This window comes from Exophiala mesophila (assembly GCF_000836275.1).
Source record: "Exophiala mesophila strain CBS 40295 unplaced genomic scaffold supercont1.1, whole genome shotgun sequence".
NCBI classification, from domain to species: domain Eukaryota; kingdom Fungi; phylum Ascomycota; class Eurotiomycetes; order Chaetothyriales; family Herpotrichiellaceae; genus Exophiala; species Exophiala mesophila.
In genome coordinates, this window is record NW_015622504.1 from 1,705,202 (window position 1) to 1,732,625 (window position 27,424).

At 50.4% G+C, this 27,424-nt stretch overlaps 9 protein-coding genes across 11 annotated transcripts; 6 read left to right on the forward strand and 3 right to left on the reverse strand.

Moving 5' to 3' along the window:
* Positions 1 to 461: 461 nt before the first annotated feature.
* Positions 462 to 2,406, forward strand: PV10_00553 (alcohol dehydrogenase 1). The gene is made up of 2 exons (XM_016364652.1): positions 462 to 1,348; positions 1,413 to 2,406. Exons 1-2 carry the CDS (start codon positions 683 to 685, stop codon positions 1,818 to 1,820), a joined length of 1,074 nt encoding a protein of 357 aa, XP_016228301.1. The 5' UTR covers positions 462 to 682; the 3' UTR covers positions 1,821 to 2,406.
* Positions 2,407 to 3,352: 946 nt separating this feature from the next.
* Positions 3,353 to 5,613, forward strand: PV10_00554 (uncharacterized protein; the record flags this gene model as incomplete). Its single annotated transcript, XM_016364653.1, has 1 exon — positions 3,353 to 5,613. The coding sequence occupies one exon, from the start codon at positions 3,353 to 3,355 to the stop codon at positions 4,994 to 4,996; it is 1,644 nt and encodes a 547-aa protein (XP_016228302.1). The 3' UTR covers positions 4,997 to 5,613.
* On the reverse strand, positions 5,127 to 7,517 carry PV10_00555 (uncharacterized protein). Its single transcript, XM_016364654.1, has one exon. It carries the CDS (start codon positions 6,693 to 6,695, stop codon positions 5,820 to 5,822), a length of 876 nt encoding a protein of 291 aa, XP_016228303.1. The 5' UTR covers positions 6,696 to 7,517; the 3' UTR covers positions 5,127 to 5,819.
* Positions 7,518 to 8,284: 767 nt separating this feature from the next.
* PV10_00556 (uncharacterized protein) lies at positions 8,285 to 10,434 on the reverse strand. The gene has a single exon (XM_016364655.1). It carries the CDS (start codon positions 10,203 to 10,205, stop codon positions 8,565 to 8,567), a length of 1,641 nt encoding a protein of 546 aa, XP_016228304.1. The 5' UTR covers positions 10,206 to 10,434; the 3' UTR covers positions 8,285 to 8,564.
* A 54-nt stretch (positions 10,435 to 10,488) lies between these two features.
* On the forward strand, positions 10,489 to 11,856 carry PV10_00557 (40S ribosomal protein S18). The gene is made up of 4 exons (XM_016364656.1): positions 10,489 to 10,901; positions 11,029 to 11,055; positions 11,109 to 11,247; positions 11,306 to 11,856. The coding sequence occupies exons 1-4, from the start codon at positions 10,898 to 10,900 to the stop codon at positions 11,601 to 11,603; spliced, it is 468 nt and encodes a 155-aa protein (XP_016228305.1). The 5' UTR covers positions 10,489 to 10,897; the 3' UTR covers positions 11,604 to 11,856.
* Positions 11,857 to 16,574: 4,718 nt separating this feature from the next.
* Positions 16,575 to 19,624, forward strand: PV10_00558 (uncharacterized protein; the record flags this gene model as incomplete). The annotated part of the gene is made up of 3 exons (XM_016364657.1): positions 16,575 to 17,333; positions 18,125 to 18,210; positions 18,265 to 19,624. The coding sequence occupies 3 exons, from the start codon at positions 16,575 to 16,577 to the stop codon at positions 19,622 to 19,624; spliced, it is 2,205 nt and encodes a 734-aa protein (XP_016228306.1).
* Positions 19,625 to 20,132: 508 nt separating this feature from the next.
* PV10_00559 (uncharacterized protein) lies at positions 20,133 to 21,200 on the forward strand. Its single transcript, XM_016364658.1, has one exon. It carries the CDS (start codon positions 20,244 to 20,246, stop codon positions 20,991 to 20,993), a length of 750 nt encoding a protein of 249 aa, XP_016228307.1. The 5' UTR covers positions 20,133 to 20,243; the 3' UTR covers positions 20,994 to 21,200.
* A 233-nt stretch (positions 21,201 to 21,433) lies between these two features.
* PV10_00560 (uncharacterized protein) lies at positions 21,434 to 23,438 on the forward strand. The gene has a single exon (XM_016364659.1). The coding sequence runs from the start codon at positions 21,497 to 21,499 to the stop codon at positions 23,204 to 23,206; it is 1,710 nt and encodes a 569-aa protein (XP_016228308.1). The 5' UTR covers positions 21,434 to 21,496; the 3' UTR covers positions 23,207 to 23,438.
* PV10_00561 lies at positions 22,408 to 27,239 on the reverse strand. Of its 3 annotated transcripts, none has more exons than XM_016364662.1 (3): positions 23,584 to 27,239; positions 23,386 to 23,499; positions 22,408 to 23,339 (listed from the first exon to the last, which is right to left on the reverse strand). In XM_016364662.1, exon 1 carries the CDS (start codon positions 27,171 to 27,173, stop codon positions 23,814 to 23,816), a length of 3,360 nt encoding a protein of 1,119 aa, XP_016228311.1. In that variant the 5' UTR covers positions 27,174 to 27,239; the 3' UTR covers positions 22,408 to 23,339; positions 23,386 to 23,499; positions 23,584 to 23,813. The 3 variants fall into 3 exon arrangements, with proteins under 3 accessions (XP_016228311.1, XP_016228310.1, XP_016228309.1); XM_016364661.1 differs by having other exon boundaries at positions 22,408 to 22,749; positions 22,806 to 23,339; positions 23,386 to 27,239; XM_016364660.1 differs by having other exon boundaries at positions 23,386 to 27,239.
* Between the last annotated feature and the right edge of the window lie 185 nt (positions 27,240 to 27,424).

Here is a 27,424-nt window from a genome sequence, read left to right on the forward strand (position 1 = left end):
TCAAGCCTCCTTCCATGCGCCATTGACCCATAGACCACTGCCTTCTCACCCACTTCCAGACCCATTCCAAGACCTCGTAACGATACCAGATCCATACCAAAGCCACCCATCCTTGAATCCCTCTGTTCCATGAATCCATTTCTCCAGCCCACTCCAATGCGGCGTCAACCTTGCCCACACTGGAGACCGGCCTCGAGGAGATCCCGAGCATACTTGCCATTTGTCCTCACTGCTACCCCGGCACACATGCTTTCACCCACACTGCCGTAAGCTGTTAGACTACGCCAAAATCACATGTCCATTTCCAGCAAGGTCTCCGTATGGCCGTCATGAGACGTGACAATGCTATCGTTGCATAATCCGGCTGATTGGTTACGTGAGTATCGCGGCCCACAGGATACAAGATCTTGTCGTGGGCCCGCACCTAGTCTGCAGTAACGCATGAGCGATTCAGTTGAGGGGTTTCCGCTCATCCTGATGGAGATGCGTCTGGAGCATTGATCACAAAGATCATGAGAGGGGTTGGCCTAGTTCTTCTCAGCTACATAAACCGTTCTTCATCCCCAGTCAACATATCTTGTCGTACATAGTCCATCGTCCATCATTCCTCACAAGCAAACATCATCACCGGCTAACTTGATTCAATTTCCTCTACCAAACTCTACTTTTACAGCCGTGAAAAATGTCTGGCCCTAAAATCCCCACCGAGCAATGGGCTCAAGTCATCGACAAGGTCGGTGGCCCCCTTCAATACAAGAAGATCCCCGTCGCCAAGCCAGGCCCAGAAGAAGTCCTGGTCAACATCAAGTACTCTGGTGTCTGCCACACTGATCTCCACGCCGTCAACGGCGACTGGCCCATCCCCACCAAACTACCCCTGGTCGGCGGCCACGAGGGCGCTGGTATTGTCGTTGCACGAGGAGAGCTTGTCACCGACGATATTTGCAAGATTGGCGAGGCCGTGGGCGTCAAGTGGTTGAACGACTCTTGCCTGAGCTGCACATTCTGTCAACAAGCCGACGAACCCCTCTGCTTGACCCCCAAACTCTCCGGCTACACCGTTGACGGATCCTTCCAACAATACGCCATCGCCTCGGCCAGACATGTGGCACACATCCCAGAAGGCGTTCCTCTCGATGAGGTATCCCCCGTTCTCTGCGCAGGTATCACCGTCTACAAGGGATTGAAGGAGTCTGGGGCCAAGCCCGGCCAGACAGTCGCCATCGTTGGTGCTGGAGGCGGGTTGGGCAGTTTGGCAATCCAATACGCCCGTGCCATGGGCATCCACGTCATTGGAATTGATAGCGGTGACGAGAAGGAGCAACTGTCGAAGAAGTTGGGCGCAAGTGTAAGTTTCTCAGTGCTCCGAGCATTCCCAATGTCCTAGCAACTCCCACTGACCTCGCATCCAGGCCTTCATCGACTTTGCCAAGTCGAGCGACATTGTCAAGGATGTCAAGGCCGCCACCAAAGACGGCCTCGGCCCCCACGCCGTTATCCTCGTCGCCGTGAACGAGAAGCCATTCCAGCAAGCTGCCGAATACGTCCGACCCCGCGGAACCGTCATCGTCATCGGTCTCCCCGCAAAGGCCTACATCCGCGCCCCAGTCTTTGAGTCAGTCTTGAAGATGATCAGAATCCAGGCCTCATATGTCGGCAACCGACAGGACAGCGAGGAGGCCCTCGACTTCTTCGCCAGAGGTCTGATCAAGGTTCCCTTCAAGACTGTCGACCTGAAAGATCTCCCCAAGGTTTACGAACTTATGCACCAGGGACAGATCGCTGGTCGTTATGTCCTCAAAATCCCAGATGCCGAGTAGGCTGATGCTCATTTTTTTTCTATATCCCTCAGCGATTTTAAGGACCAATGTCTTGTAGATGAAACAGGTAGTCCCCAGGTTTCAATGTTGGCCATGACGAATTTGGATGGACCATAAAAAGTATGAAACCAATGCTGGTGGCAGACAGTTTGGCTTTCAAAGCCTGCAATGAATATGTCGTCCAACAAGAACATTCTGAGAGTCACGTGTAAAGCTATACGATCATAGAGCCGAGTAATCTCGAACATTGCTTTATTCCAGCGTATCAGTTAACTCTCAAGGTGATTGTTTTGAGACCAGAGAGTAAATCACCAAACTTTGCTTGCAGGAGTCAGACATCGACGACTCACAAGGCAGTGGTCTGATGTGGTACTCCTACAAATGTGTGTATTTTGACCCATCGCATCCATCAGAAGCGATCCTACGTGCTATTCGTAGACCATAATGCTTGGCTTGATAACAGGAAGCGAGGCTTCTTTCGTTCAAGCTTCAGCTGCAGAGGGAGTAGTGAGAGCTTGAATTGGGAGTGATGGGAACAGAGTTTCGTTATTTCACCAAGAGCTACTTACTCGTAGTCAAAGACCACTACCGAGTCCTAATCAGACTCCTCTTGAGAATCTCAAGAAGTCAATTGTCTGAATCACACAAGGCCGTTCAAGGGCTGAGAAGATTACTTCTGAGCAAATTGATGGAGGGATTGCTGCTCCTTCCTCGAAGGAACCAGATGCCTAAAAATCAACCCCTAAATTTCTGGCAAGGAAGGCGCACCTCGGCCCTGCATCCTCGCAGTCCTTCCTCCCCAATAATACCCACGCCACACTCTGCCTTGACTTCTTCTCTTGACGCATCTCTTGACGCATTCTCTTTGCATTACCTTCAAGCTCGCAACTTGTCAATTATCCTCGATTTGAGAGTTGATTCACAAATATCTGTCCAAGTCAAAAGTTAGGCACCATGCGGTCCAATTATCTGCTCCCTATGCACATGGTCCCGCCTCGCATCCCACGCAGTCACAGAAATTGATACAGAAAGTCAGATTGGCTTGATACACTGCTCTTGGTTCCTCCTAGTCGTCTGTTAGGGACTATGTGGAATCTATTGCTGACAAACAACCATGACTCAACTCTGACTGACACACAACTACCTATCGATCAATCGAGATGTGACCCACTCCTAGATTCGGGGTTTACGACCTCGTGGCTGAACGCCGGTTTCCCCTTCAATACGACTGGCCACCAGAGACCCCTTGCAGTCATCTAATAGGCTCACGGCCGTTGGATAACAGACCCTCTCGAGCATGAAACCGCATCCGATTGCCCCTCCCGCTCACCTCGTTGGGTGAATGACATTCAATTTCGTCCCTACCTCGCTATCGAACCCGAATAATGCCTGGAAAAGGGTCAATTTGGTTTCGAAAGTCGCGGGTTATATCAATTCATTCACTTCTCAATCGTGCTCGCCCAGGTCCTATGCTGCGTTGAAGGCTACTTGCCACCACATCAAAGTTCACCTGAAGTCGGCTGCCATGACCAATGAGTCCAAGCAAATATCTCTTTGTCAATAAAACCTCCACCTCTAATTCCTTATCCCATAGCAACAAGGGAGAGCGCGTCCAAATACATAGTCATGTTCAGAGGGAACGGCATTACAAGAGGCTCGTTGAAGGATCGTCTCGGGCCGCACGATCTCCTCTCTTGGACAGCCGCCTGCTGCCCATCAGGTCCAAATACTCACCGCCAAATGAGCATGACGACTTACCTTGCAACACTTCATCGCAAGCGAACCCAATCCTGAACGACGTGCTCCCTCAGACTCAAGCCCAGCATGATGGGAATCTTCCGTTAAGACTTTCTCCTGATCATCAAGCTTGGACAACCTTGCCCAGTACAGTCTCTACTCAATCGTGCCAGGAAATTCCAGTCTTTCCTACCTCTGCACAGAACATCATTGACCCCTTTGACGCCAGCTGCATCAGGGTGGATGAGCATGCTCATATTCTTTTGCAATATTTCCTCCGCATTCATCACCCCAACATCTGGCATCTCGAAAAGGTTGTCCGCACAGACAAGACCTATGACTTCCGCTACGATGCAATATCTGTCATCCAAGGTTGTTTGCACGATAAGTACAACATGTATACCCTTCTGGCATCCATGGCCAGCTACATGAAGTACGTGGATGGTATGTACTTTGCCGGTGACGGTGACTATTACGTGCATCTTGCCCTTCAAGCATCCAGAGCGCACCTCAAAAGACAACGACCTGTCACGGAGAGGATGGTGTACAACATCTTCCAACTTGGTTGTGCTGAGTGGTATCGAAACAATCCGGATGCCGCATATGTACATCTCCTGGTCGCCAAAAAGATGACTGATACTTTGGGAGGCCTACGCATGCTAGACCCGCCTGTGGCAGAGTTGCTTCTTACTGGAGACGCCTATGTATCTGCTGAAAGGCAGGTCAAACCTCAGTGGTCGTATGCTGAGTTTGAGGAGGAAGCAGATCATCCCATGAACATCTATGCGGTCCAACAGCTCCAACTCCTGCTCTCGGGCCATGGGTCTTCTGCCGCCGGCCTACTCTTGTCTTCACACCGAGAAGTTGTACCAACAGACCTTCGTTGGGCCATTCTTGATCTCGCGGTCGTCCTTGGCCTCCTTCAGTCCAATTACACCCCAAGTTCTGCCTCGTTCAATGCCAACAAGCCACCACCTGAACTCCTACACTGGTTGCACATTCGAACCTTGGCTATCCGCCACCGACTCCTATCCATGGACCTGCCAGACCCACGCAGCCATGGCATTAGGACTACTCTAGTTCTCTTCGTCTTCATGTGTTTTACAGTTGCCGGACGCAAACGATCAATGAAGATTGTCGCCCCGAATTTGCAAAATCATATGCTCAGCATCTGCAATGACCAATGGCGTGGCCATGAGGACATCCAGACATGGATTTGGATCGTCGGCGCCTTGGCCTCGGCTGACGGAAGCACGGCAAGGATTTTCTTTGTAACCAATTTGTCCAAATCAGCCATAATAATGGTGGAGCTTAATGCAGATGCCATCGAAGCCGCGTTGATCGGCTTGTCCACACGATTCTTCTACCTTGACTCAGCACAGCAAGACAGCATGGCCAGGCTTGCGAGGGAGGTCTACCAAACAAGCATTCAGACTTGACCAGGTTATGAAAAGATAGGGCCAGGATCTTGACTTCACGACTGAGAAAAGCATTGAATGTCCCCAACGCCTTGACAGACGAATCGATGGAATGATGCGACTAAATAAGGCACAATATGTCTTGATGGTGCCGGCATAGGCATGGGCATGGGTATGAGATTGACCTGTAGGTTTAGCGGCCAGTGACTGCCGCCGAACCAAACTACAGAAGTACCTATCAATGAAAGTAGGGCTTATCCATCGACACCACTAGCCGTGTGCGTTGGGAGATGGGAACAGAGGGCCCCAGAAGGGGGTCATCACAGTTCTTGTCAAAGTATCCCATCATCCTCCTCGGCACACATGCCTCCCTCCTCATCAGTCCAACTACTCCTCGTCCTCCTCCTCGCTCTCCCTCTTTGACTGTGCGTTCAAGACGACGTCCGTACGCCCAGCGTGCCGAGAGCCTGGGATCATGTCGTCAGAGACATGGAAACTCAGACCGAGGTCAATCTCGGCTTCGAAGGGGGTTTCTCAGATGGGCTCCCGAGGGATGTTTCTGAGATGCCGATGGGCCCAACCATGAAAGAGTCACAAAAATGGCTGTTCAGGATTGGGCCCGGATCCCCGGGTGCGACGTGGACACAACAAAAGGTTCGGGGTACACTACCACCATCACACGATCCTGTTTGTCCACGAAAGTTGGGGTTGTCTTGTTTTTTGGGGTGTTGGCGCCAAACAAAAAAGAAAAGACACAATAACATTGGGCCATTCCACCAGTACAGAAATGATTAGCGGTGGAATTCTCATTCAAATGACTCTCCAGACTCCGATCTTCTCTCATTCAGCGACGTCTCTTTTCGACCATGACGACTCGCCGTTGGTCGTGATGAGAGGCTGGTTGTCGGTCTGATTCACGTTTCATGCGCTGACGATACGCGCGTTCGTCCTCGGAGCTGTCACTGTCGGTGCTGTCACATTCGCTCGAGCTAGGCGACCATGTGCCACAACGCTTGCCACCACAGTCAAGTTTGACGCGTTGTCCGGACTTGGTCACGCCGTATCGTTCACAACGGCATGATCGGTCTGACACGCTGGACAAGCTGGAAGGTGACGATCGACTGAATGCTGTTCCAGAGCTGGAGCTTGAGTCTGACAACTCAGACGGCGAAGCTGAATCGCCTGGACTAATCCGGTACCTGGCGAATCGGTCTTCGAGCTCTTCCACAGGTGACCTCTCATAGTCTGCTTCGCGAAGTTGACGGCTAGCGTAAGCTTTGGTTGGCATGGGATGCTGAATCTTGCCTGGACTGAGAGCACGCCCGATCGGAATGTCTCGAGAGTGACGATGGCTGGAGAGATTCTGAGTGTCTACGGTCGGACGGCACGCTCGAGAAGGGATCTTGTCACCAGCCGGGACATCAATGACATTTAGTTTTCGGCCAGTAGTTTTCTCAGTGACGAACTCCTTAGCAGGATCATGGGAGACATGGTAGCCATCGACGATGTAGTAATACCAGTAACGGTTACCGAGCTTGAGAGCAGTGGATCCTTGAAATCGAAAAGTTCCCTTCCAGCTACCAGGCTTGGCTGCTGGATCCTTGAGAGCAGAGAGAGGGAGTTGCGATTTGTAGTTGTCCCATGAACCGAGAAGGTGGACAGTACGAACGTTGGGAGAAGTCCGCAGGGTGAATGAGAGTTGAACTGCAGGGTTGGACATGTTGAATGTTGTTTTTGGTCAGGTCTTGGTTGAGAAGACGGTATTTGGGTATATTAGGTGCCGAGATAGATGGCAATCGAACAGATGCTGTGTTCGCAAAGAGTGAGTCGGAGTCGTGATAGACGAGAACCACAGATCAGTTGTTGCACGTGGCTAACAAGGCTTGATTTGTCGCTGTTGGGATTGACCGGCAATCCCGTGGTAGACAAAATTGACAAGAAAGTCGACGACGGTATGGATCCACAGATAAAGGTACCTGGAGGCAAACCGGCCGGGGACAGGAAAAATTAAGGTGTATATGAAACAACAACACAATTGTAATGGAAAACCAGGTTGTTGAGTGAGCACAGCAAGATAGGCGTGCAGCGAGTAGTAGTAGTAGTTGTTGTAGTGAGCTAGCTATTAGGCTTGGGATACCCAGGACAATTCGTTGACCAGCAACGATGTTTGTTTGTATTCCTCAAAAGTGATTGTATGAAACTTCTTGATTTGTCGTCAAATGCAGTCGTTCTATCAGGCAAAGAATGCTGGTGGTAGTGTATGGTCGTAGCAGCTATCGTTTTGAGCACAGCTCAAAGGTAAGATGCCACAGAGGAGGGAGGGGGAAATGGGAGAAGAAGGTCGATTAGTATATTGAATATTACCGGGGATTGAAGTCGTTGTCAAGTTGTCGTGAGAAGTAACAAGTTCAATAGTGTACCAGACACTAAACAATCTTTGCAGGAAAGGGGGATGAAAACAGAAACAGGAAGTTCAAGAATAGCTCAAGCTCTCGACTCTACCGCGCAACCAAAATTAACAAGGCTTGCTTGTGTGAAGAAAGGAAAGAATCAAGAATGCAGAGCAATGGAACGGGGATGGCAATATTTAGATACGCAAGATGCCATGGCATGTCATGGGAGGGACCGACACTACACAGACACAAACACAAACACGAATTGGATCCCCGCTCTGCAACCCTGTTCCTGTACTCGTACGCTTGAATGCAGATGCAGGCTAAAAACCGCACAGGACAATGGTGGTGGGTTGGAATAGGACAACCAGGTTGGCCACATGGCCCCTCGGCCCTTTGTGTGATGCGGTCTGCAGTGGTTGATGACGACGAACTAGGATTGGAGCGTTGATGAACATGGGCGCGTAGAGCGTCGAGTGGGATGAAGATGATGGAGGTGATGATAAAGTTGTGCTGACCATTCATAAGTCCATATTGTGCCAAGTTCGCCAAGCTGAGAACTCGGCGCTTATGCGAATTCTGATTGGTGTGACAATGTCATGCAGATGCGGCCGCGCTATTGCTTCCTCGACTTTCAGCATGCGATTGTGACCAATCATGTCCATAGTTAGTGAACTTCTAAGAATAGAGAGACCTTTCTGGTTGACACCAACCCCCTCTCGTCAATCAATATCTGCAAGTGTAGCAGGACAAGCGCTCCCATATTCGCATGGGGCTTCTATTCGACGACAACGCACGCATACAGATCCTCCTGCTGCTGCAACTACAGGTGTCCTTTCGCAACGCCGTCTTAACCGATCAACTCCGGCATGAAAACATCATGTTCCTCGCTAAAGAACAGGTAATAGTGCGTGGATCAAGGGAACAAATGTAATCCTCATTCATACATGAGAAAATCGATAGTCATGCAGCCTGTCATGAATCAACTCTGGAGCACGATACAACAGACATCTGTAGCCGCCCGCTGGGACGTCCAGAGCAATCCTTTCGCCAAACTAGGCACCACCACACACACACTGCCTGACTTATCCAATGGTCCAAACTATGTGCATCAATGTTACACTTCATAGCCTAAGCCAGTAGTATTGCAATTCACTACTCCCCCCGCCATATGCACTGCGAAGTGCCCGTTCAAACTAGAACCACTCTTTTGATAGCCATCGGTTGAAGAATTCCAAGCTTGCCTCAGGTTGGTCAAGAGGAACCATGTGACCAGCAGCATGAATGCGCATGAAGGTGAAGTTGCCGTGTGACTTGACATCTCCGATCTTCCTGCCGGTCTTAGTGCCGTCAAGACGTAGGTCCTTGGTCTCGGCAGCCTTGTACTTTTCGTGCTCGGGATACTCAAGAGCCTCGGTCCATGCCTTGTTTCCAAGCCAATTGCAGATAAAGTCTGCATCACCTGCATAGATCAGGACAGGGAATTTCTCAATCAGGCCGGGGATCAAGCGGTGGTATGGTTGCATCCAATCACCCTGGAACAAGAAGTTTCGATTGATGTCAAAGTTGCAAGAGTCGTATCCGTCAACTTCCACGCCAAGGGCCTTCATGACTTCCTTGCTGTTGAGCCACTTGCTGATCCAGCCAAGTTCGGGGTAGCAGAGGTTGCTGCTGTCCTTGCACTTTCCTCGAACGTCATACACATTTTGTCCAGTGCGCTGATAAGGAGCAAGCAAGGCATTGTTGCAGTAGATGCTCGCAGGTACGCAGGACCAGACACTCTCGCTGTCGTAGCAGTTCTGGATCAAGGAAAGGCACCGAGGAAGCGAGTTGTCCATGGCTTGGCATGATTGCTTGTCCAGCACAGCTGGCCAACCGCCATCACCACAGGCCATGGGGCGATAGTGTTGGTACTGAGTGAGTCCATCGGTCAAGCCGTTGCCGATCAAGACAGATTTAAGATTGATGTTGGTCTTCTTGTGGGACGAGATCTCAGATGCAAACACTGGGATATAGTGTCCAGCATAGGATTCACCCGCAATGTGGAAGTCCTGGTGAGCATATTCCGGGAATTGTTCAAAGAACAAGGTGAGCAAAGCATACACATCCTTGCCAGCGGCGACTGTGTTGGAGACACTAGAGCTCGAGTAGGAATATCCCACATTGACAGGCTGGTCCAAAAAGATGACGCTGGCATTCGCGTTCCAGGAGTAGGGGTTGGAGACGATCTCAAGTTTCTCGTTGATGCGTGAGGGGCCGAGTTCAAGGAAAAGTCCAGTCAAAGACGAACAGCCGGGACCACCGTTCAACCATAGGACCACTGGGTCGTTCTCGGGATCGTTCCTCGACTCGAAGAACCAGTAAAACAAATGCTTATCGTTCTCGTTATCGTCAAGGTAACCAGAATATTGCTTGACCCCAGGGTCAACTCCTAAGTCACTGGGATCGACGGACTTGACTCGGAGGTTATATGTGTCCAACTTGCCATCGACTTTTCTTTCCGCCTCGCCGTTGGCGTTCTCGACCCAGACGCTCTGGATATCGGCACCACGGACAATGTGATCCCATTCGTGATCGGGGCGACGACTGTGCTTCTTTGGGGTGGAAAAGAAGCTTGCAGCAGACATCTCCTCGGGATACAACATGGCAACCTCATCCCAGATAGCCGCAGCTTCGGCGGTCAATCCTTTGAGGGCATCTTTCAGGTTGTGCATCTGCTTATCCAGCACATTCTTAGCTTCTGCAGGGAAGGTGGTTGGGAATTGCATGGGCTGTTGCTGTGGTGCAACGGCGGCCGAAGCCACTCCCGCCAGAAGGACGGTTTCGAAGGCTCTCATGATGGAAACGATGAGATGTCCTGGGGTGCGGGTGCTCTGCTTGTCGGAGTCAAGGCAGCAGTGTTGTGGATGACGTCAAGGAACCCGACGGGAAGATTCGGACGGCAGCCGTAGAGGGAAGGGAGGAGGAAGGACAAGAGTAAAGAAGAACCTGTGAGAGTAGTGATGAGAAAAGAAAAGAGATGACAAAGGAAGCAGAATGGTTGAGAGGGTTGGAGTGAAGTTGGAAGATATGAGTACCTTAGATAGGACTAAGTAGTTGGACTCATCATCACTGGTGACTCCGTAACGGAGGTGCCTGGCGATCCGAATGCGGTGCTGGCTGGACAACCAACGCAGAGCAAGTTTCAGTTGGGGCCGAGGGCCCCTCGGGCTTATCGAACCAAGGCGGCCAGGCGAACGGGAGGTGGCAATGGATCGCAGGCAAATGGGTCCAGTGACATCAATATTGGACGAGAGACGGGTCATGTGATAAGTCACGGGACAGCCCAGCCAAATGGCGGCTAACCAAGAACAACCACCAATTGCCAAGAATTATTTCCTACGCTAACTCATTTATGGCCTAGCCCGTTATCCCACTCCCACAATTCTCAGTCGAAACTTCCTGCGCACATTCGAGATCTTTGACCGAGAGTTCTCAACACCACCACTTCCCATCGCCAACAACATCGACAAAGAGAGACCTGCCCATCATGTGTAAGTCTACATTCCACGCGAGATCAGGACGCATCGCCTCACGTGTCCGATACTGGACTATGTCTGCGAGCACTCGATTCGGGTCAAAATCACCACCAAATTTACATGGCTAACTTTTCAACTGCAGCTCTCGTCAGTGGAGAGAAGTCGAACTGTACGAACCCCTCGAATTCCTGCAATTCCGCTCTATTACTTACCTCCATCCAGTCCAGTTCATCCTCCGTCTCCTCAATACCAACGTCGATGGCAAACAGAAGATCATGTACGCCTTGACCCGCATCAAGGGTGTCGGTCGCCGTTATTCCAACTTGGTGTGCAAGAAGGCCGATGTCGATTTGAACAAGCGGTATGCGACTCGACAATCGACCAGGTGGTCAGAAAGAGAGACTAATCTCAGATTACAGTGCTGGTGAAATCACATCCGAAGAGCTCGAACGAATTGTTACCATCATCCAAAACCCCACCCAATACAAGATTCCCGAATGGTTCCTCAACAGACAACGCGATATTGTTGATGGCAAGAACTACCAAGTCCTGGCCAACGGTATGGAGAGCAAGCTGCGTGAGGATTTGGAGCGCCTGAAGAAGATTCGTGCCCATCGTGGTCTGCGACACTACTGGGGTCTCCGTGTCAGAGGTCAACACTCCAAGACCACTGGCCGACGAGGCCGAACCGTTGGTGTCAGCAAGAAGAAGGGTTAAACAAATCGCTCAGGGATCTCTTGTTTCGGTCAGCGCGATTTTTTCGATGATCATGGGTCTCGGTCCACTATCAAGACAGCATTCGACATACTCGAAGGTGCAGATGTGATGGGTGTTCTCCACAGACCTGACCACCTCATAGAGGTCGTCGTCATCGTTTGTTAGATACGGGCACAACATTTCAAAAAGGATCAATAAGTCTACCTTGACCACCGATTTTACGTCTTGCTGTTTTCGTCCAAATCCACTGGCGCTTTTCGTTTTCTAGGCATTGCTCTTCGATTTCCTTGGATCACAGTTGGATTTGCATATGAAGAACGATCCGATATCTGACCGCTTGTTTGACTGTTATTTTCCCCACTGACTCGCTCTACCGGCGCCAACATAGCAGTCTTATGAATGTACCTCTTCTATCCTGCTCCCCACGACATCAGCCAAAGCAACCTGATGGCCAACCATCACCGCGTGCCTCAGCCAACATCGTCCCAGTCAGATAACCTTTATGCCGCGTTCTGCCTAACATTAAATGCTACCACCTTCATCTCATACCTGGTTGCGTCCCAAATATGCAAGGTCATATCTACTCTCTGGTGTTATGTTTGCTACTAGGCATGTCATCGTCCTTTCACGATGCATGCGTATTTACACCCAGTCATTCCTCTCCTACAAGTGCACTTTGTTTGTCAGGTATGTCCCTTTCCGCGACGGATAATCCAGGGAGCGAACACTGGCTGAAGCTCAGTCATTGCACAAATTGGAAGGAACTCCATTTGTGACATCAGTGCCTGATTTGATCGCAATTGCTCTTTGTCTTTCCTTCAGGTCCCCCTTGCTCCTTCCTCTACTTAATCAAATACGCATACCTGATCTGACCGCCTGCAAATTTGGAAACTTCTGATTCCTCGATATCACCTTGCAATTTTTCTCATCCTTCTTACATTCCAAGCTCAAGCCAACAAAGAAACCCAACCCTCGACATCATGCGAACCCCTTTCAACAACCTCTGTCTCCTGCTAGCTGCCTGGTTCGTCGGCTCTTCGGCGTTCAGTGGAGACTTTAATATCACCAACATTGTCGTCTCATCTCCATTTCAGGTGGACCCAACATCCACACAGCCTTCATTCGTTGCGTGTGAGTGCAATCTCTTCTTCTTGACAACTACAGCATCTTTTGCCAAGGACTTACATCTAATCCCACCCAGTCTTTTTCGCAGATCAAGACACAGCAAGCTTGGATCCTGTCAACTGTGCTACCAGTTGGGCTGTTGGTCTGTCGCCGCCCAACTCATACCAGGAGTCTTGTCAAAACGAGACATTTGCCTTCCTAATTACATCATGGCATGGTGTGCAAAACTTTTCAATCAGTCTCAGACATACCTACATTGACCACAAGTAAGCGATCCCATCAGATGGCGACCCCTCGTGTGCCCCATGCTGTATTGTTGCTGTGTGGGCTCCTAGTCTAACTCGGGACCGCAGGATGGGGCAAGCTCCGTACGACAGTGTGACGAAATACGCTCCTCTCGCTCTAGTTAACTCTCAAGTCAATCACTACCACTGCAACATCTCGGTTGGGGGCTGCGAGAGCGATATCGGGGCTACAATAATTGCCCATGTCAATCAAACTATTGCTTGATATCATTTACAAGATTGCTTCTTTGAGACGTGAGAAGGGTGTCTGTCTGATGAATATGAGTGGAATACTTGTATCTCGAAACGGTTCAGACAGAGATGAAGCTCATAGAGATCTTGTGTCATAGGGATAAAAGAAGCAATTAGGCACAAGAAAATGATTATTCGGCTTCTGTATACAGAAGTAATAGACCATTTTAACGCATGGGTATCTTGTAGGACGCACAAAATCTCGTAGCCTGAATCTGAGAATCCAGTGAACGAAGGATTAGTGTTCGAGATCGATGACCTATGATATGGTGGTTTGCAGTCTTATGTCAATCGGTCAAGCCTCTTTCTCGGCTTTGCCCATCTCGACGTCAGTCCTGGGCCAGAACCTGCTCAAATCTCCAACAGGAAGATTGATTGCAAGCCTCATTTCCGCAGCCATCATCACAAAGATCATGTACCAACCTAGTACACCAACGACGAACAGGAGAGCCCCACCAGTCTATCAGAGTTTGGTTTCGTTAGCCACAAATGGATTCAAGCATGCCCAAAGACTTTCTAGTTTCGAAATCTGCGCTCACCTTTTGCAGTGTCCTTGCATCGTCGTAGTCTCCAGTGCTAACCTTCCAATACGCACCAGACAGGATCCAGGCTCCCATTGTGACAAAGAGGAAAATCAAGGCAAAGACCGCATTGGTCTTGAGTGTGAAGATCCAAAATGTGAACAACGCGAAACCCCATACCAGAAGGTACACGGCGATGACGGCATTGAATCCTTTAGCCGAAGCTCCGGTCACTGAATCAGTACCGTCGGCTGAGTACGGTGCTGCAAGACCCAGTGTGGGAAGCTGAAGCATTCCAAAAGAGAGCCAGAAAACAGCAAAGAGTCCACACACCATCATGGGGAAGAAATTGCCCATGATCCATTCGAAGATGGTGGTCAGTATCAGGAGGACAGGACCGACAAAGAAGAACATTCCCCTGGAGTGGAGATGTGGGTTAGCTGTGGTTCATGGTATGGTTCATGGTATGGTTGGACATGGAAAATGGATGGAAGTGGAAGGTAAAGCTTACACAACTGGAGAGAGCCCTTCAGCGCCACCCCATCCCATCATGATGATGGCGAAGGTCATCGTGGAGATGACGAAACTGTCAATGTTAGACTCGTCGTTCTGGTCACAACAATATTGCCAACCATAGCGGTAATATAGTGCCTTACCCGACAAAGCCCAGAGGGGTGGGATTGGCGAAACGTTTGATATTGTCGCCGGCATGAGGTACCTTTGGAGTGAGGTAAAGCTAGATACAAGAATTTCGTGTTAGCGAGGCAGCATGTCGCTCGAGATGGCTCAAATGCACCTTTTCAAACAATTCAGGGCTGATCGAGATGGCACCAGCAGAAACCGTGTGCGACAATCCAGGCTTATCCTCCACCGCGATATTATCAGAAGAATGGGTTCTTTCAGAATTCAACGCCATGATGATCGTGTGTAGGAGAGTCCGCGTGAGATGGGGTTGAGAGTGAGCTTCAGTGGTAGTACACCAAGACGACCTCTGCGTCCACCTCCTGGTATTCATATGCTTTCGTCATGATTCATAAACATGGGTAGACACATTAGGACAGCCCCAGTCCATGAGAATCGTGGGGCTCAAGAGCAAGGGTTCATCACGGATCCCATGTCGGTGAAGGATGAGTAGCAAATAGAGTAGTAGGGCAACTGCCGAGACGCGGAGGGCGTCAAGGTCAATCAATCATCGACACACAACTTGCTGGCATGGAGTGCATGGGCACCTGATCCTAGTGAGGCGTGGCATCACACACCAAGCTCGACAGAACTAAGTAATGACCACGAAGCCAGGCCAATTGAGAAAAAGGCCAGTCTTCACCTTACCTGAATGATCGATCGTCAGGGGGGGTCAGAGCCTGAGGGTCAAGAGTCCGACCCCGCAACGCGATGACAAATTTGACAAAGGGTCACCGTTATATGTATTGTGAGCCATATTGTGCACAAGCACGACAAGAAGAGCGACTTGCACCAAGGAATGTGGAGGTGGAGCAGCTTCCATGAAGGTGGAGCTACTTAAAAAACGGCATCCGTACTCCGTCGAAGCCAGCTTGACCCAGAGCCTGGACAGATCCGAGCGCACTAAAGGACTTTGAATCTCCGGACATGACATGTTGACAGGGATTCTTAGAATGTGACCTCCCCATGTGTGGAAGAGCTAGGCTGTCTTCCCCGCAGAGCCTGGAAATGAGAATGCTGGGGCCAGCCATACACTCTTGGAAGAGGAGATGGGGCTAAGATGATTCGTGGCTTTCAGAGAAGGCATCTAAGCGAGGTGGTGTGGTCTCACCCCCGTTGGATTTCAAGCCACTGGTGGGAGTTGAGAAGAGAAGGCCAAGTGTGATACCAAGGTGAAAGACGTTGGCAAGAATGAGTAGGGAATTGGAAGACGACGAGGAACAAAAGGAGGAGATTGTGAGATGGTGATGTGCATTGAAAGACGTGTTGAAGGCCACGTGATAGCACGTGACGCCAAGCCCCACATGTCCCAAGTCGTGTCGTCGTGTTCATCGACCTGGAGAAATCCTTCAGGATCAGCTCACCACTTCGCTTTATTCAAATATTGATAAGTTGGTCTCCATCATTGGTGGATGGAGAGGACCTGCATGCTACAAGGTCAAATGTCTTTTGTGGGGTTGGCATTCAATGCGGTCCACGGGGTCAACTACTCTCTCCCCAGGCACAAAATGTTATCGTGTCTGTCAGTACGCAGCGCAGCAAGATTACCTACATGAGCCCTTGAGAGCCACACTAAACCGCGTCCCTTTCTGCTAAAAGTATGCTCTTCGTTAACACCTAAAGGATTCCCAAAGTGCAAATCTAGCCTGAGAAATGTCATTGTCAGATCTAATATGACGTAGAAGATCTGAATCTGCCTCGGCACCAATCGCAGGCCTCCATAAATCCTGAAGCAGATATGGTCGACTCCCAGCCTACAATCTCCGTTGATGAGCATGCGCACAAATCATTCCGGGAATATTCAACCCATCATTAGTCTAGGTACGGAGTTTGTCATCTCACGGTCTCGTACCACCACCCGCGAACGGAGTGTCGTAACTCCACCAACCCCGGTATAGCATTAGTTTTCCGACGGAATTAACGCGGCAAAATGCTCCTTAAGACCATTATACTTCAACATCCTTAATAATACAGATTGCGCAATGTCGACCAAATAGAATTGAATATTTAGCGTCACTGGGGTCCCCGCGTGATATGAGTCCATTCATTAGAGGTATTGTATCTAGCCATCTTCATTGCCCAGCTCATTCACAGCAGACTATTTCACCATGGCCAGCCAGAACAAATATATCGACAAGCTTGCCGGAAAGACTATCCTCATCATCGGCGGAACGTCAGGTCTAGGATTTGGCGTTGCCGAAGCCATGGTTGAGCATCGGGTATCTAATCTTTTCCTGTCCTCTTCAAGTCAAGAAAAGGTGTCTTCTGCTGTCGCTCGCCTCCGATCAGCCTACCCAAACAGTCAGACTGCTATCGTTGGACTGGCTTGCGACTTGTCCGATGAAGCCGCGCTAGAGTCGAACATCAAGCAACTGTTTGAGAAGATCAACAAGCCGATCGACCATATTGTCTACACAGCTGGAGATCGGCTAGCAGCTTCACCCATCGCCGAGGTGACGGTGGAAAGCTTCCGACGAGCTGGGACCATCCGCTTCGTTGCTCCATATTTTGTGGCTAAACATGGCTCCAAGTACATCACCCCTGGTCCAGAAAGTTCCATAACGATCACTTCAGGTGCCATTTCTGAGAAACCGAGACCTTCTTGGAGTGTCATTGCCTCTTATGCTGCTGGCCTGCATGGTATGGTCCGCGGCCTCGCTCTCGATCTGAAGCCGGTGCGTGTCAATTTGATCAGCCCAGGAAGCGTAGCCACCGAGCTCTGGGATACGAGCTTGACTCCAGAACAAAAAGCTGCCATGCAGGAAGAGACAGGAAAGATCCTCTTGACCGGGCGGATTGGCCAAGTTGAACATGTGGTCGAGAGTTACCTATGGGTTTTGAAGGATCAGAATGTCACGGGAACAGTGGTCAGAAGTGATGGAGGCTACTTATTGTGAAAGGGTTTTCCAGAGACTACTTTTAGGACGACGAGACAGTCATGTGTGACAGGGCAGGCGGTATGTGACACCTCAGAAGTCCCTTAATCAGAATCATTCAACTGATAATAGCAGACAACATCGTTGCAAGTCGGCGTACCTGCGTGGTCGCTGTATGTTTGTATGCTTCATACTGCCATCGTTGATGACTTCCTGAAGCGGCCACTCAGATCCTGTCTTGTTTATTGTGTTACACTCACTCACACATGGAATAGCTTGTATTAATTCATTGCATGACCAGACATATCTCCTTTCGGGGTCCACATTTGTGGTTGTGATTGATCCACGAACAATTCGGTCGACTCAAAGCATGTTTGCATCTATTTAATGACATTTTGGTCTCCGAAGATGACTTCTCTACATCCAGTCATGAGGTTCTCCTCTGACTCAAAGCACGTTCTCAAGATCTATAAATATTTGACAAATTTAGGGCTCTCTGTCTCTCTTTCATATCTACTAACATCCCTTTCCGCTATCAACGTTCGAAAGCTATTCAGAAAACTTGAGAAGCATTTCTAGGTCGAGCACAAGATCTACGATACAGGTCGATATGTATAAAGGGAAATCAAAGGGTGGGAGCTCAAAGGGCGGGAGCTCGAGAGGCGAGAGCTCGAGAGGCGGAAGCTCAAGAGGCGAGAGTTCCAAGAGCGCAAAGCGCGAGAAAACTGTCGGTTCTGACCTGTGAGAGGGTATTCAATATCACTGACAATAGTGCACAACAGAGACGACAGCGAGAGCCTCTTCCTTATGAGATACTGTATGGCATTGCGGAAGCAGCGGGCAAGTCGAATCAAAGCAGCAATCCAGAGTAAGTGGTGATCTTGCGGTACAACCATGCACAAAAGTTTAGATGGCAATCTAGGTATCGCGAGTTCCTCCGGTCCCTTCGCTTTACCAGTCAAGCATTCCGAGCGTCGAAGAGTATCCGGCGTGCACTCTTTGGAAAACTCTGTCTATATGCGACACAGCATAGTCTCCGTCGGCTCGAAAACAACTGGGAAGCCCTTCTCCGTGTCGCATCGTCAGTCCAAGAAGTGAAATTCGGCATATCAAAGTATGTCTACTCTATCGCACCCGCAACCTTTACAATCATCTTAGGGGAGCAACAAGGTTACCACCGCGTAAGAATGTGGGGCGATGGTCGAATTGATTGTCAGAAGACGGCTCTCGGTGAGCGTGTTGATATCAACTCAATTAGTAGTGTATGCTATACGGAATATCAACGCCGAGCGAGTATCGACTTCTTTGAGGCGAGGCAGAAAATGCAAGCCTTGTGGACTGAGCTGCTCCCATATCTGACACGATTAACCAAAGTCAACATCGAATTTTGGGGTTGTGGCCGATCTTACCAGTACGCCCTGCCAAATGGAGTAACACTGACCTCAGACTTCAATGAGCCTGACTCGGTGTCACAATTTATATTCTGGAGATATGCCGTTCCATCCTGCACGATGCTCATAATCGCTGTTGTGAACAGCTTGGGCGCTTCGAAGAAGAGAGGCATCACAGAACTGAGTCTCCAACTAGAGACTATGATCTACATACGGGATGAGACTCGTATTCCCAACTGGGAACAAGTTGATCTGTCTAGTTTGACCAAGTTCCGGTTGTACCGAGCGGAATGGCGAGACTTTGAACAGGTCATCAGTATCGCGGATCATGAGCAACATCATCGATGGGACGCATACAGCGCTCGAGGACGGGTCAATTGCGCCGGGGATATCTTGCCGGTGATATTGGGAAAGGCTCAAAGTAGCCTTCGCGAGGTTACACTCGAAGGACATCGTGTTGCCGTGGAAGGATTTTCGCCTTTGTCCTTGCACATGTTGGACCAGCTCCGCTTCCCTCGTCTGGTCTCGTTGACGTTGGCGGGTGTTGCTATCCCACATGTCGAATTTAGGAGGCTTTTAAGCGACATGCCCCGTCTGCGTCAGTTGTACATTGAAGATTGTACGACGCATGAATCGCTTCGGAGAGAATCACAGAACTGGAAAGGTATATTCGACTCGATCCGAAATCATGGCAGTGGTTTGAGATTGGAGTTATTGGGCGAATACTTTTGTGATGATGATGAAGAAGGCGACATCATGCTTTCGGTGGATACTGGCAACCCACATATGCTCTCTGGGGAGTACAGTGCACCTGAGAGAAGCCTAATTCTTTATCTCTTGAGGCAGGGGGAGTGGGACGACGCTCTTGAACATGCGTATCCTCAGCGGTGATTTAGTGTGGCAATCAAATACAAATTGGCACTTTCTCTTCGTGCCTGTCCAGATCTACCTCTCTGCTCTAACATCTAAAGACTTTTCCTCTTCAAATGCCGCTGCATTGGCCGTCATCCTAGGTATAGGGCACTTCTCTTCACGCCCTTTTCTCTGCTCTTGTGGATAGCTCTACTTACTAAGTCAGAATGGTCATAAAGTCTTTGACATCTGGCAGATATGAGCAAAGTAGCTGGAAACAATGGAGGTGCTTATGGGCTTTGATGAAGCCAAGAAGGCTACAATGCCGTCAGTCAGACGCAATCATTAGTGAGACGATCTTGCTGACGAGCGGCTATGAGCAGACATTCACTGAAGACATTGGAGTTAATCACGCTTGTCTGACAGAACGAACGGTACCAATGGAGTCATGATTGGTCAAGAGTGGACGCCTTGGGTTTCAGCCTGATCAGCCATCGCCCCACCACCGCGGCCATTTACTCAACCATCAGAATTTCAGGGTTCCATTCTTCTCGCCCATAGTCCAAACGCGCTCATTCTCTTGTCCATCGTACCCTCTCATCCCTCTCCTCGAAAACTCCCGTGTTCTGTCCATTGTACCACATCATCAAGAAATCCAATGGCGGACCAGGAACTCTTGGACTCGGCGATTCTCCACACTCATACAACTCCCAACACGGACCATCAAAGTCTCCCTGACGCGCCCAAGACGTACACCTACTACCATGCTGGACCATTGTTCACGCTCGCCGAACTTCACACCAATGTCTTACTCTCTCAAGCTGTCTCTAAACTCTCCTCGAGCAAATATATTCCTGTATTACCCCAGGATCTGGAACAGCGCGATCTGACGCCACATTCGATACGCGATGAGGACTTGCGTGCGCTGCTAAATTGTGACTTGGCGCTTATCACCTACGATGGGACCGAATTGGACGCTGGCACTGTGGTCGAGTACATGGTGGCCAAGATGGCCGACATCCCTACCGTCATTCTCCGCACTGATTTCCGCGTATCTGGCGACCAAGGAGGGAAAGGTGACTCATGGAATCTGATGAGCTCAAGTTGGCCTAGGACTTTTGGCATCACGGTCAATGCCATGGTAGAGTACAAGGCTGGGCTAGCTAAGGCCTCCGAGGCCGGACAGACCCTTAATTCTGGTGAAGTTGCCATCGAGGGCATTGCTCAGAAGATCATCGACGGTTTCGACAAGGTGCTCAATGAACCCCCGCGCCTACCGAAGGAGTTGAGGGATAGCGTGTATCATTGGCTGGCGTTGATGCCGGGTTTCCGCGACGGAGGGGATCAAGGCAACATCGAGGAGTTTGCTAAGCTATGCAAGGATAAAGAGGCAAAGGGTCTGCTGTAGACTTTGATGACTGGCATCGGGCGGCAGTTGCATTGGCTTTCGTGTGACATCTCAAGCGGCATGGGGAGCTGGCTCTCCTGGAGTTGTTCAATGGGGGCCTTGAAAGAATCTGGTCTGCAGAGAGTAATACATACAGTATAAAACTTTGCAGATAGTGCAGGTGTAGTTATGTCCACCCTCTTAAATGGCCAGTCACCGTGCAGACCACTTGTTCTGTCTCATCTTAAACGGGTAATTCGGCTCGAGGCCAAGACTATCGTATTGACTCAACTATCACACCATTCCATACAAGTCGATAGTGAGTGAGGGGCATCACGAGGCTGAGTGCAAACACCACAAACAATTCCTCTTTGGGCCACAAGGCTGTGGGAAGCTCGACCATATCCGACGTCACGTATATCTCGTATATCTATTTAGTCCTCCCACTCCTTAAGGATCCTGGCGGGTCCTGGTTGATTCCTACCCAGAGCAATGCCCTAAAGCTGGACTATAGGCAGACAGCCATGTTGTCGACTCTCATCTATGCAACCTTACACCTCCTAGCCTTCACCTCCCTCGTTCTTGCGGATACTCCCACCCAGCAACCGCTCCACGAGTACCCATCCTCCCAATCCCCAAAACGAGTCGCAATCATCGGCGCAGGCGCCGGCGGCACGTCCCTGTCCTACCATCTTCGCAAATATGCATCATCTCAACCCGAGCAAATCCCACTAGACATCACAATCTTCGACCGGAACCCATATATCGGTGGTCGGGCCACCATTGTCAACGCGTTCTCCCTCTCGGAGTACCCTGTCGAGTTAGGCGCCAGCATCTTCGTCGCCATCAACCACATCCTAGTCAACGCGACCAGAGAATTGAACCTGACATCGTCAGTCAAGATATATCAAGCTCCACCAGAGGCAAAATATGAACTAGGCGTCTGGGACGGAACATCATTCGTGTTTACCGCCGACGTCGACGACGACGACAATTCGTCTGCTCGTGGCTGGTGGGGGATCGTGAAATTGCTCTGGAGGTATGGCCTCGCTCCCATCCGCACTCGACGGGCCGCCCAGGCCGCCGCAGCAACCTTTAGCAAATTCTACGAGCCTCCACTATTCCCCTTCCACAGTTTACAGGAAGTCATTGAAGAAACCGGGCTCATCGACTACACCAGCGTCACCGGCACTGAAGCTCTGATTAACGCAGGAGTGTCGGAGAAATTTCGTCGTGAAATTGTTCAGGCATCGACCCGAGTCAACTATGCGTCGAATCTCGATGCCATCCACGGTCTCGAGGCTTTGGTCTGTATGGCTGTCGAAGGTGCCACCGCGGTCGAAGGCGGTAATGCACAGATATTCGAGGCCATGGCTAAAGTTGCGGCCGATCGAGTGTTGTTGAACACAACAGTCACAGATGTCGTCAGGGACGACAAGTCAAACGTATTCCAGCTTTCAATCCAGAACCTAACAGACCTCGAAATGATTACTCAAGATTTTGACACCGTCGTCCTCGCAGCACCTTTCCAATTCTCCAATCTCAGCTTCACACCACCACTCGTATCACCACCGAAACCCGTACCCTATGTTCCTCTGCATGTCACTCTCTTCACTACACCATACAGGCTATCGCCTTCATTCTTCAACCTCGAAAATATCGAAGACGTACCTGCATCCGTTCTTACCACTCTCCCACCAAAATCTTCATCCACCAACCTAACCAGCTCCATTTCCGACTCAATCACTCTGACCAACTCCGCCGGTTCACCCGGATTCTGGTCCATCAGCACCTTACAAGTCTTAACCGACGTACCAAACTATCCAGACTCACCACAATATCTCTACAAGATCTTCAGCCCCGCTCCGTTAAAAGCAAGCTGGCTGGCCGAGTTATTCGACATCCCATACATTACCTCTCCTTCCTCATCATCCTCATCAGAGTCATTTGAAGAAGGTCAAGATCAAGATCAAGATTCCATCTCCTCTCTCCCGGACGGGGCCATTACCTGGTACCATCATAAATTCTGGCATAGCTATCCGTACGAGACGCCACGACGACAATTTGAGGACTTTGAACTTACGATGCAATCGCCAACAACAGATTCTGCTACGTCCTCATCGAATCTGTGGTATCTCTCTGGAATGGAAAGTTTCATCTCCACAATGGAGACTTCGGCTCTTGCGGGCATGAATGTCGCCCGTTTGATTGTTGATGGTTGGGTTGGTGACTGAAGAATATCGGTGGATGGAGAATGTGAGTTTGAACTGGGAGGCTGGGGATTTGCCACTGCTGTACTTGATATAGACATCTCGCGATTGATGCCAACGACTCATTAATATACTGATACGTGACATCCCCAGGAACCTGAAATGGTCAGTCAACCCATGAGGACGCAACTTGTGTGCCCTACTTAGAATTTCCACATCTCCCTATACATGTGTCTTGAACGCCTTTTCCTAGTCGGTATATTGTTGACACAGCTATTATCGACACTTCACTTTCATCCTTGATGGCTGCTAGATTTCTAGACCTATGACATTAGACTTGATCATACTCATGTACATATTTTGTGGCCATCTAACTTCAAATCTCTTAATCAATGACGCACCATTTCTTTGTTGCGAGCCCACCATTTCAATAGCCATATGCTGTCATCGTATTTTCGCTTCCAAGTCCAATTCCTCCATCGCAAGACCCGGCTTCACTTATTCCCCTATTGAGCCCATAAGTCCTAGTTTTGCCATCATCAACTTCGTCGAATTCATCGCAATCGTTCCTAATTATTGCCATTGCTCAAGCCCAATAAATCGCGAGCGCCCACAGTTCACCACACCATGTCTAATCATCCTTAACATCTTCTATTTTGGCTTGCACGTCTCCCGGTACTGATCCTGTTGACGGCTTCTCTTCAGTCGAACCAGCAGTCACCGCTGCCTCGCCCAGCTTGGGTGCTTCACTCGAGACCGGTGCCTCCTGTGAGGTCGATACCGTGTTAGACCCTCCAGGCATGGCGGCCGTTTGCGTGGACGTAGTAGGTGCAGGTACCGCTGGCACACTGGCTGGCACGTTCGCTGGCACATTTGTTGGAGCTTTCGGTTCATTTCCAGTTGTAGGAGCAGCTTGAGCCGTTGCACCCTGATCTGTCCGTGCAACAGTCGGAGTAGGGCCGACTTCGGGTTTTGGTTGTGAAGGTGTTTGAGAAGCCTGGACTGTCGTTGTAGCTGGTGTTGCCTTGGCGGGAACACTCGACGCTGGCGCTGGCGACGATGTGCCTCGTGTGGAATCTGTTGAGGCAGAAAATCCAACAAAGGCAGGATTTTTGAAACGGTCGATGAATCTGGCAACATGCTCCACGATGGTTCTCTCCTCTTTCGTCTCGCCTTCGGGCATCAACGAATGGGGGGCGCCGTGCAGAAGACGACGTTTAACAGATCCGAATATAGCTTGCCAGCGTACATTGGCTTCTGGATTGTTGACCTGCTGATACATGGCGGCTTCGAATCGACGGATCGCGACGATGCCTTCCATCGTACAAGGCATGTTTGATGCTGACGAGCTTGTGGGGAGAGGGGCGAGCCCTGGTGCTGGTGTTGGCGGACCGGATGCTGATGCTCCAGGGGTTGGCGTTGCTGGATGTTGGATGGCTCCGGGCGCTCCGGGCGGAGGATATGGAGGTCTGGCTCCAGTCGGATAAAACGGCTGAGGCTGACCTGGCGTGCCTTGTTGAGGCGCACCACCAGTTGGAGGGATAGCGCCAGGTGGCGGTGGCCACGGCATGCCATTTGGCGGAGGTGGCATCTGGCCATGGGGACCTTGCATGAAAAAAGGCGGTGGTGGACCCCTTGGAGGCATGCCATTTTGCTGAGGATAAGGAGTACTGTTTTGCCAATTCAATGGTGGAGGTGGTCCTTGAGGGTGCTGGCGAGGTGCTGGCGGAGGTTTTGGTTTCGAAGCGGCCGCTTGTTGGGCGGCACGTCTTCGTTCAGCCTGTGGTTGCAGGGCTCCTGGGATTGCTTTCCACGCAAAGCCTTTGCCTTCCTTTTCGCCCTTCTCGAACAGTTTGTTCCATTCCTGATTCAGATTGTGTCGTACGCTACTTTGCCAGCCTTCTGAGTCGACTCTGTGAACAAAGAAGGGGAATTTCAGCTTGAGTGCTCGGTAGATCTGCTTAAGTGGCAGAGCCTTCGGGTGGATGTCGATCAGAATGTCGTAGATCAATCGTGCGTATGGTTCAGAAGGTCTTGCCAGCTGTTCTTCGGTCAAGGACTCAGCAGGAGGATATTCGGGAGAAGGTGATTTGGACGCCCGGGCTTTCTTTGGTACAGGTTTTTCGGCTTCACTTGGTACATCGACTTCACCACCTTCAATAGATTGAACGACATCACCGTCTTCACCTGGTCGCTTTCTTTTCTTGTATTTTCGTTTTTCGGGTTTGGGCTCTTCCTTGACCGGTTCCTCTTCTTTGACAATCGGTTTCGGGAATTTGCCCTTGAGTAACGGCGGCGGGGTAGATCCCCCATTTGCAGCTTTTGCTTCAGCCAGCTTCATTGCTTTCTCCCTCTCACGTTCTTCCCGTTTGGACATGATACCATTCTTGGGTGGTCGGCCTGGACCACGTTTCTTGGGAGGAATAGGTTGGCCATCTGGACCAATTGCAAGAGAAGGCGGGGGTGGGAAAATAGAGGGTGACGGTTTCTGAGTGGTTGTGAGGGTGATTTTGGTCTTGGTCTTGCCGGATCGGGATGGGGACGGCTTCCTGTCGCCATCGTCGGTTGTCATAGAGGTGCTCCTCTGTGGAACAGGTGACTGATCCTTTCCAGCTTCGCGCTCTGAGTCGTCACTGATGGGCGAGGCCTGTTGATTGGGTAGACGGAAGGTCATCCAGACATTGGAGATTTGAACTCTTGAGCCATCGCGCAATCGCTTCACGGCACCACGGAGGAGATATTCGTCGTCTAAGAATGCCCCGTTTCGACCAAGAACCTTCATCTGGAAGCATTCTCGATCAAAATCCCATTGGATCTTGACGTGTCTCCTGGAGATACTTCTGTGGTTTTCAACCTCTGATTTTTGAAAGTTGCGCATGGCATGGATAGGTATCAGGGGACAATTATTGGCGTCTGGGATGTGATCGGCAGTGACTGGAGCAGGCTGTTCGTTGTCCGGTTCAATCAAGCCACTCTCGAGTTGAGCTTGTCGTTCAGCCATGCGGTGGTAGTCGAATGGAATCAAAGGCGGATTGAACAGGACCTCTTGCGGCTTGACGATACTATCGGCCGAGATTTCCGAAGAGTGGGATGGGTGAGCTGGGTCGCGATTCCCATCATTGACTCCTTGACCATCATCCATGCCACCAAAGCCGCCAGCTTCACTGATGACACTGCCCTGAACCTGGCTGTCACCCTGTCGAGGAATTCCATCTGAGATTCGGCCGCTTGAACTATGCCCGCGATCCTGTTCAGCCTGTCGTGCCTCTTCGGCACGAGCCAAGGCGGCTCTGTAGGCGAAAGCATCCCTACCTAATTCGCAAGCATAGGTGGTGATATAGTAGTTGCCATCCTCGAACTCGATTTTGGCAAAGGCCTCAATTTCTCGTCGTTCTGGAATAGGTTCTGGTATTGGAGGCGGTAACGAGGGGATGTTGGCTGCCATGGGATTGAGAGACATAAAGTTGGTCTGTTCTTGGGACGTATCGAGGGGAAGTGCTAACGGAGCGGGCATTTGGTCGGAAGGAGCACCATAGGAATTGGCGGCGACATCAGGGAGAACTGGGAGAGAAGTACTGGGATCAGTGACAGAAGTCTCGTCCGCAGGCGGTTGGCCAGCGCTCGATTGATCGGGCTCGGGGTTGACAATGGGTGGAGGGTCCTTTGTCTCATTTTGTGTAAAAGTATCAGGATCTGGCTTTGTTGGGGTAGTTGCGGTCTGGGTTGAAGTAGGAGGCGCCAGTGCAGCCAGAAGATTTCCAACAGCTGCGTTCCTTTGCTGGTTATCCATGGTACTCCAAGAGGGACGGGAGGCGGTGGTGGTAGAGGGAGAGGCATCGTTGGCATTCAGAGCTTGGTTGTGAGTGGCGGCGGAGGGTCGGTCAAGATCATGTTGATCAGGCCAGGGAGGATCAAAGTCGTCTAGGTCGATGGGCGAGTCAGGGAGATCCGGCAGACCTCTTGTGGACGTCGCAACTGCATGCGACGACATAGCAGAGGTCTGCGAATTGAGGGAGAGGAGAGCGCAAGGGGGAGGTCTGTTGTCGCGGGCGCGCAGTCTGGGGAAATCATTGAAAAGTCGAAGATGAACTTTCGGGGACAAAAGTCGAGGGCGGATTGAGAAGTGGAGCCTTTGGAGTCACTGCGGTGGTTGCTCCTGCAGTTTGACGAGTGGGGGAAGAGGCATCAAAAGTTTAACAACGAAAGTAGCCATTCATGATCGAGGAAAAGAGCACTACTTGA

Coding starts and splice junctions, on each gene's coding strand:
- PV10_00553 (XM_016364652.1), top strand. CDS start 683: ATGTCTGGCCCTAAAATCCCCACCGAGCAATGGGCTCAAGTCATCGAC. Junction 1,349..1,412: donor CGAAGAAGTTGGGCGCAAGT/GTAAGTTTCTCA, acceptor CCTCGCATCCAG/GCCTTCATCGACTTTGCCAA.
- PV10_00555 (XM_016364654.1), bottom strand. CDS start 6,695: ATGTCCAACCCTGCAGTTCAACTCTCATTCACCCTGCGGACTTCTCCC.
- PV10_00556 (XM_016364655.1), bottom strand. CDS start 10,205: ATGAGAGCCTTCGAAACCGTCCTTCTGGCGGGAGTGGCTTCGGCCGCC.
- PV10_00557 (XM_016364656.1), top strand. Junction 11,056..11,108: donor CAGTGGAGAGAAGTCGAACT/GTACGAACCCCT, acceptor ACCTCCATCCAG/TCCAGTTCATCCTCCGTCTC. Junction 11,248..11,305: donor GATGTCGATTTGAACAAGCG/GTATGCGACTCG, acceptor CTCAGATTACAG/TGCTGGTGAAATCACATCCG.
- PV10_00559 (XM_016364658.1), top strand. CDS start 20,244: ATGGCGGACCAGGAACTCTTGGACTCGGCGATTCTCCACACTCATACA.
- PV10_00560 (XM_016364659.1), top strand. CDS start 21,497: ATGTTGTCGACTCTCATCTATGCAACCTTACACCTCCTAGCCTTCACC.
- PV10_00561 (XM_016364662.1), bottom strand. CDS start 27,173: ATGTCGTCGCATGCAGTTGCGACGTCCACAAGAGGTCTGCCGGATCTC.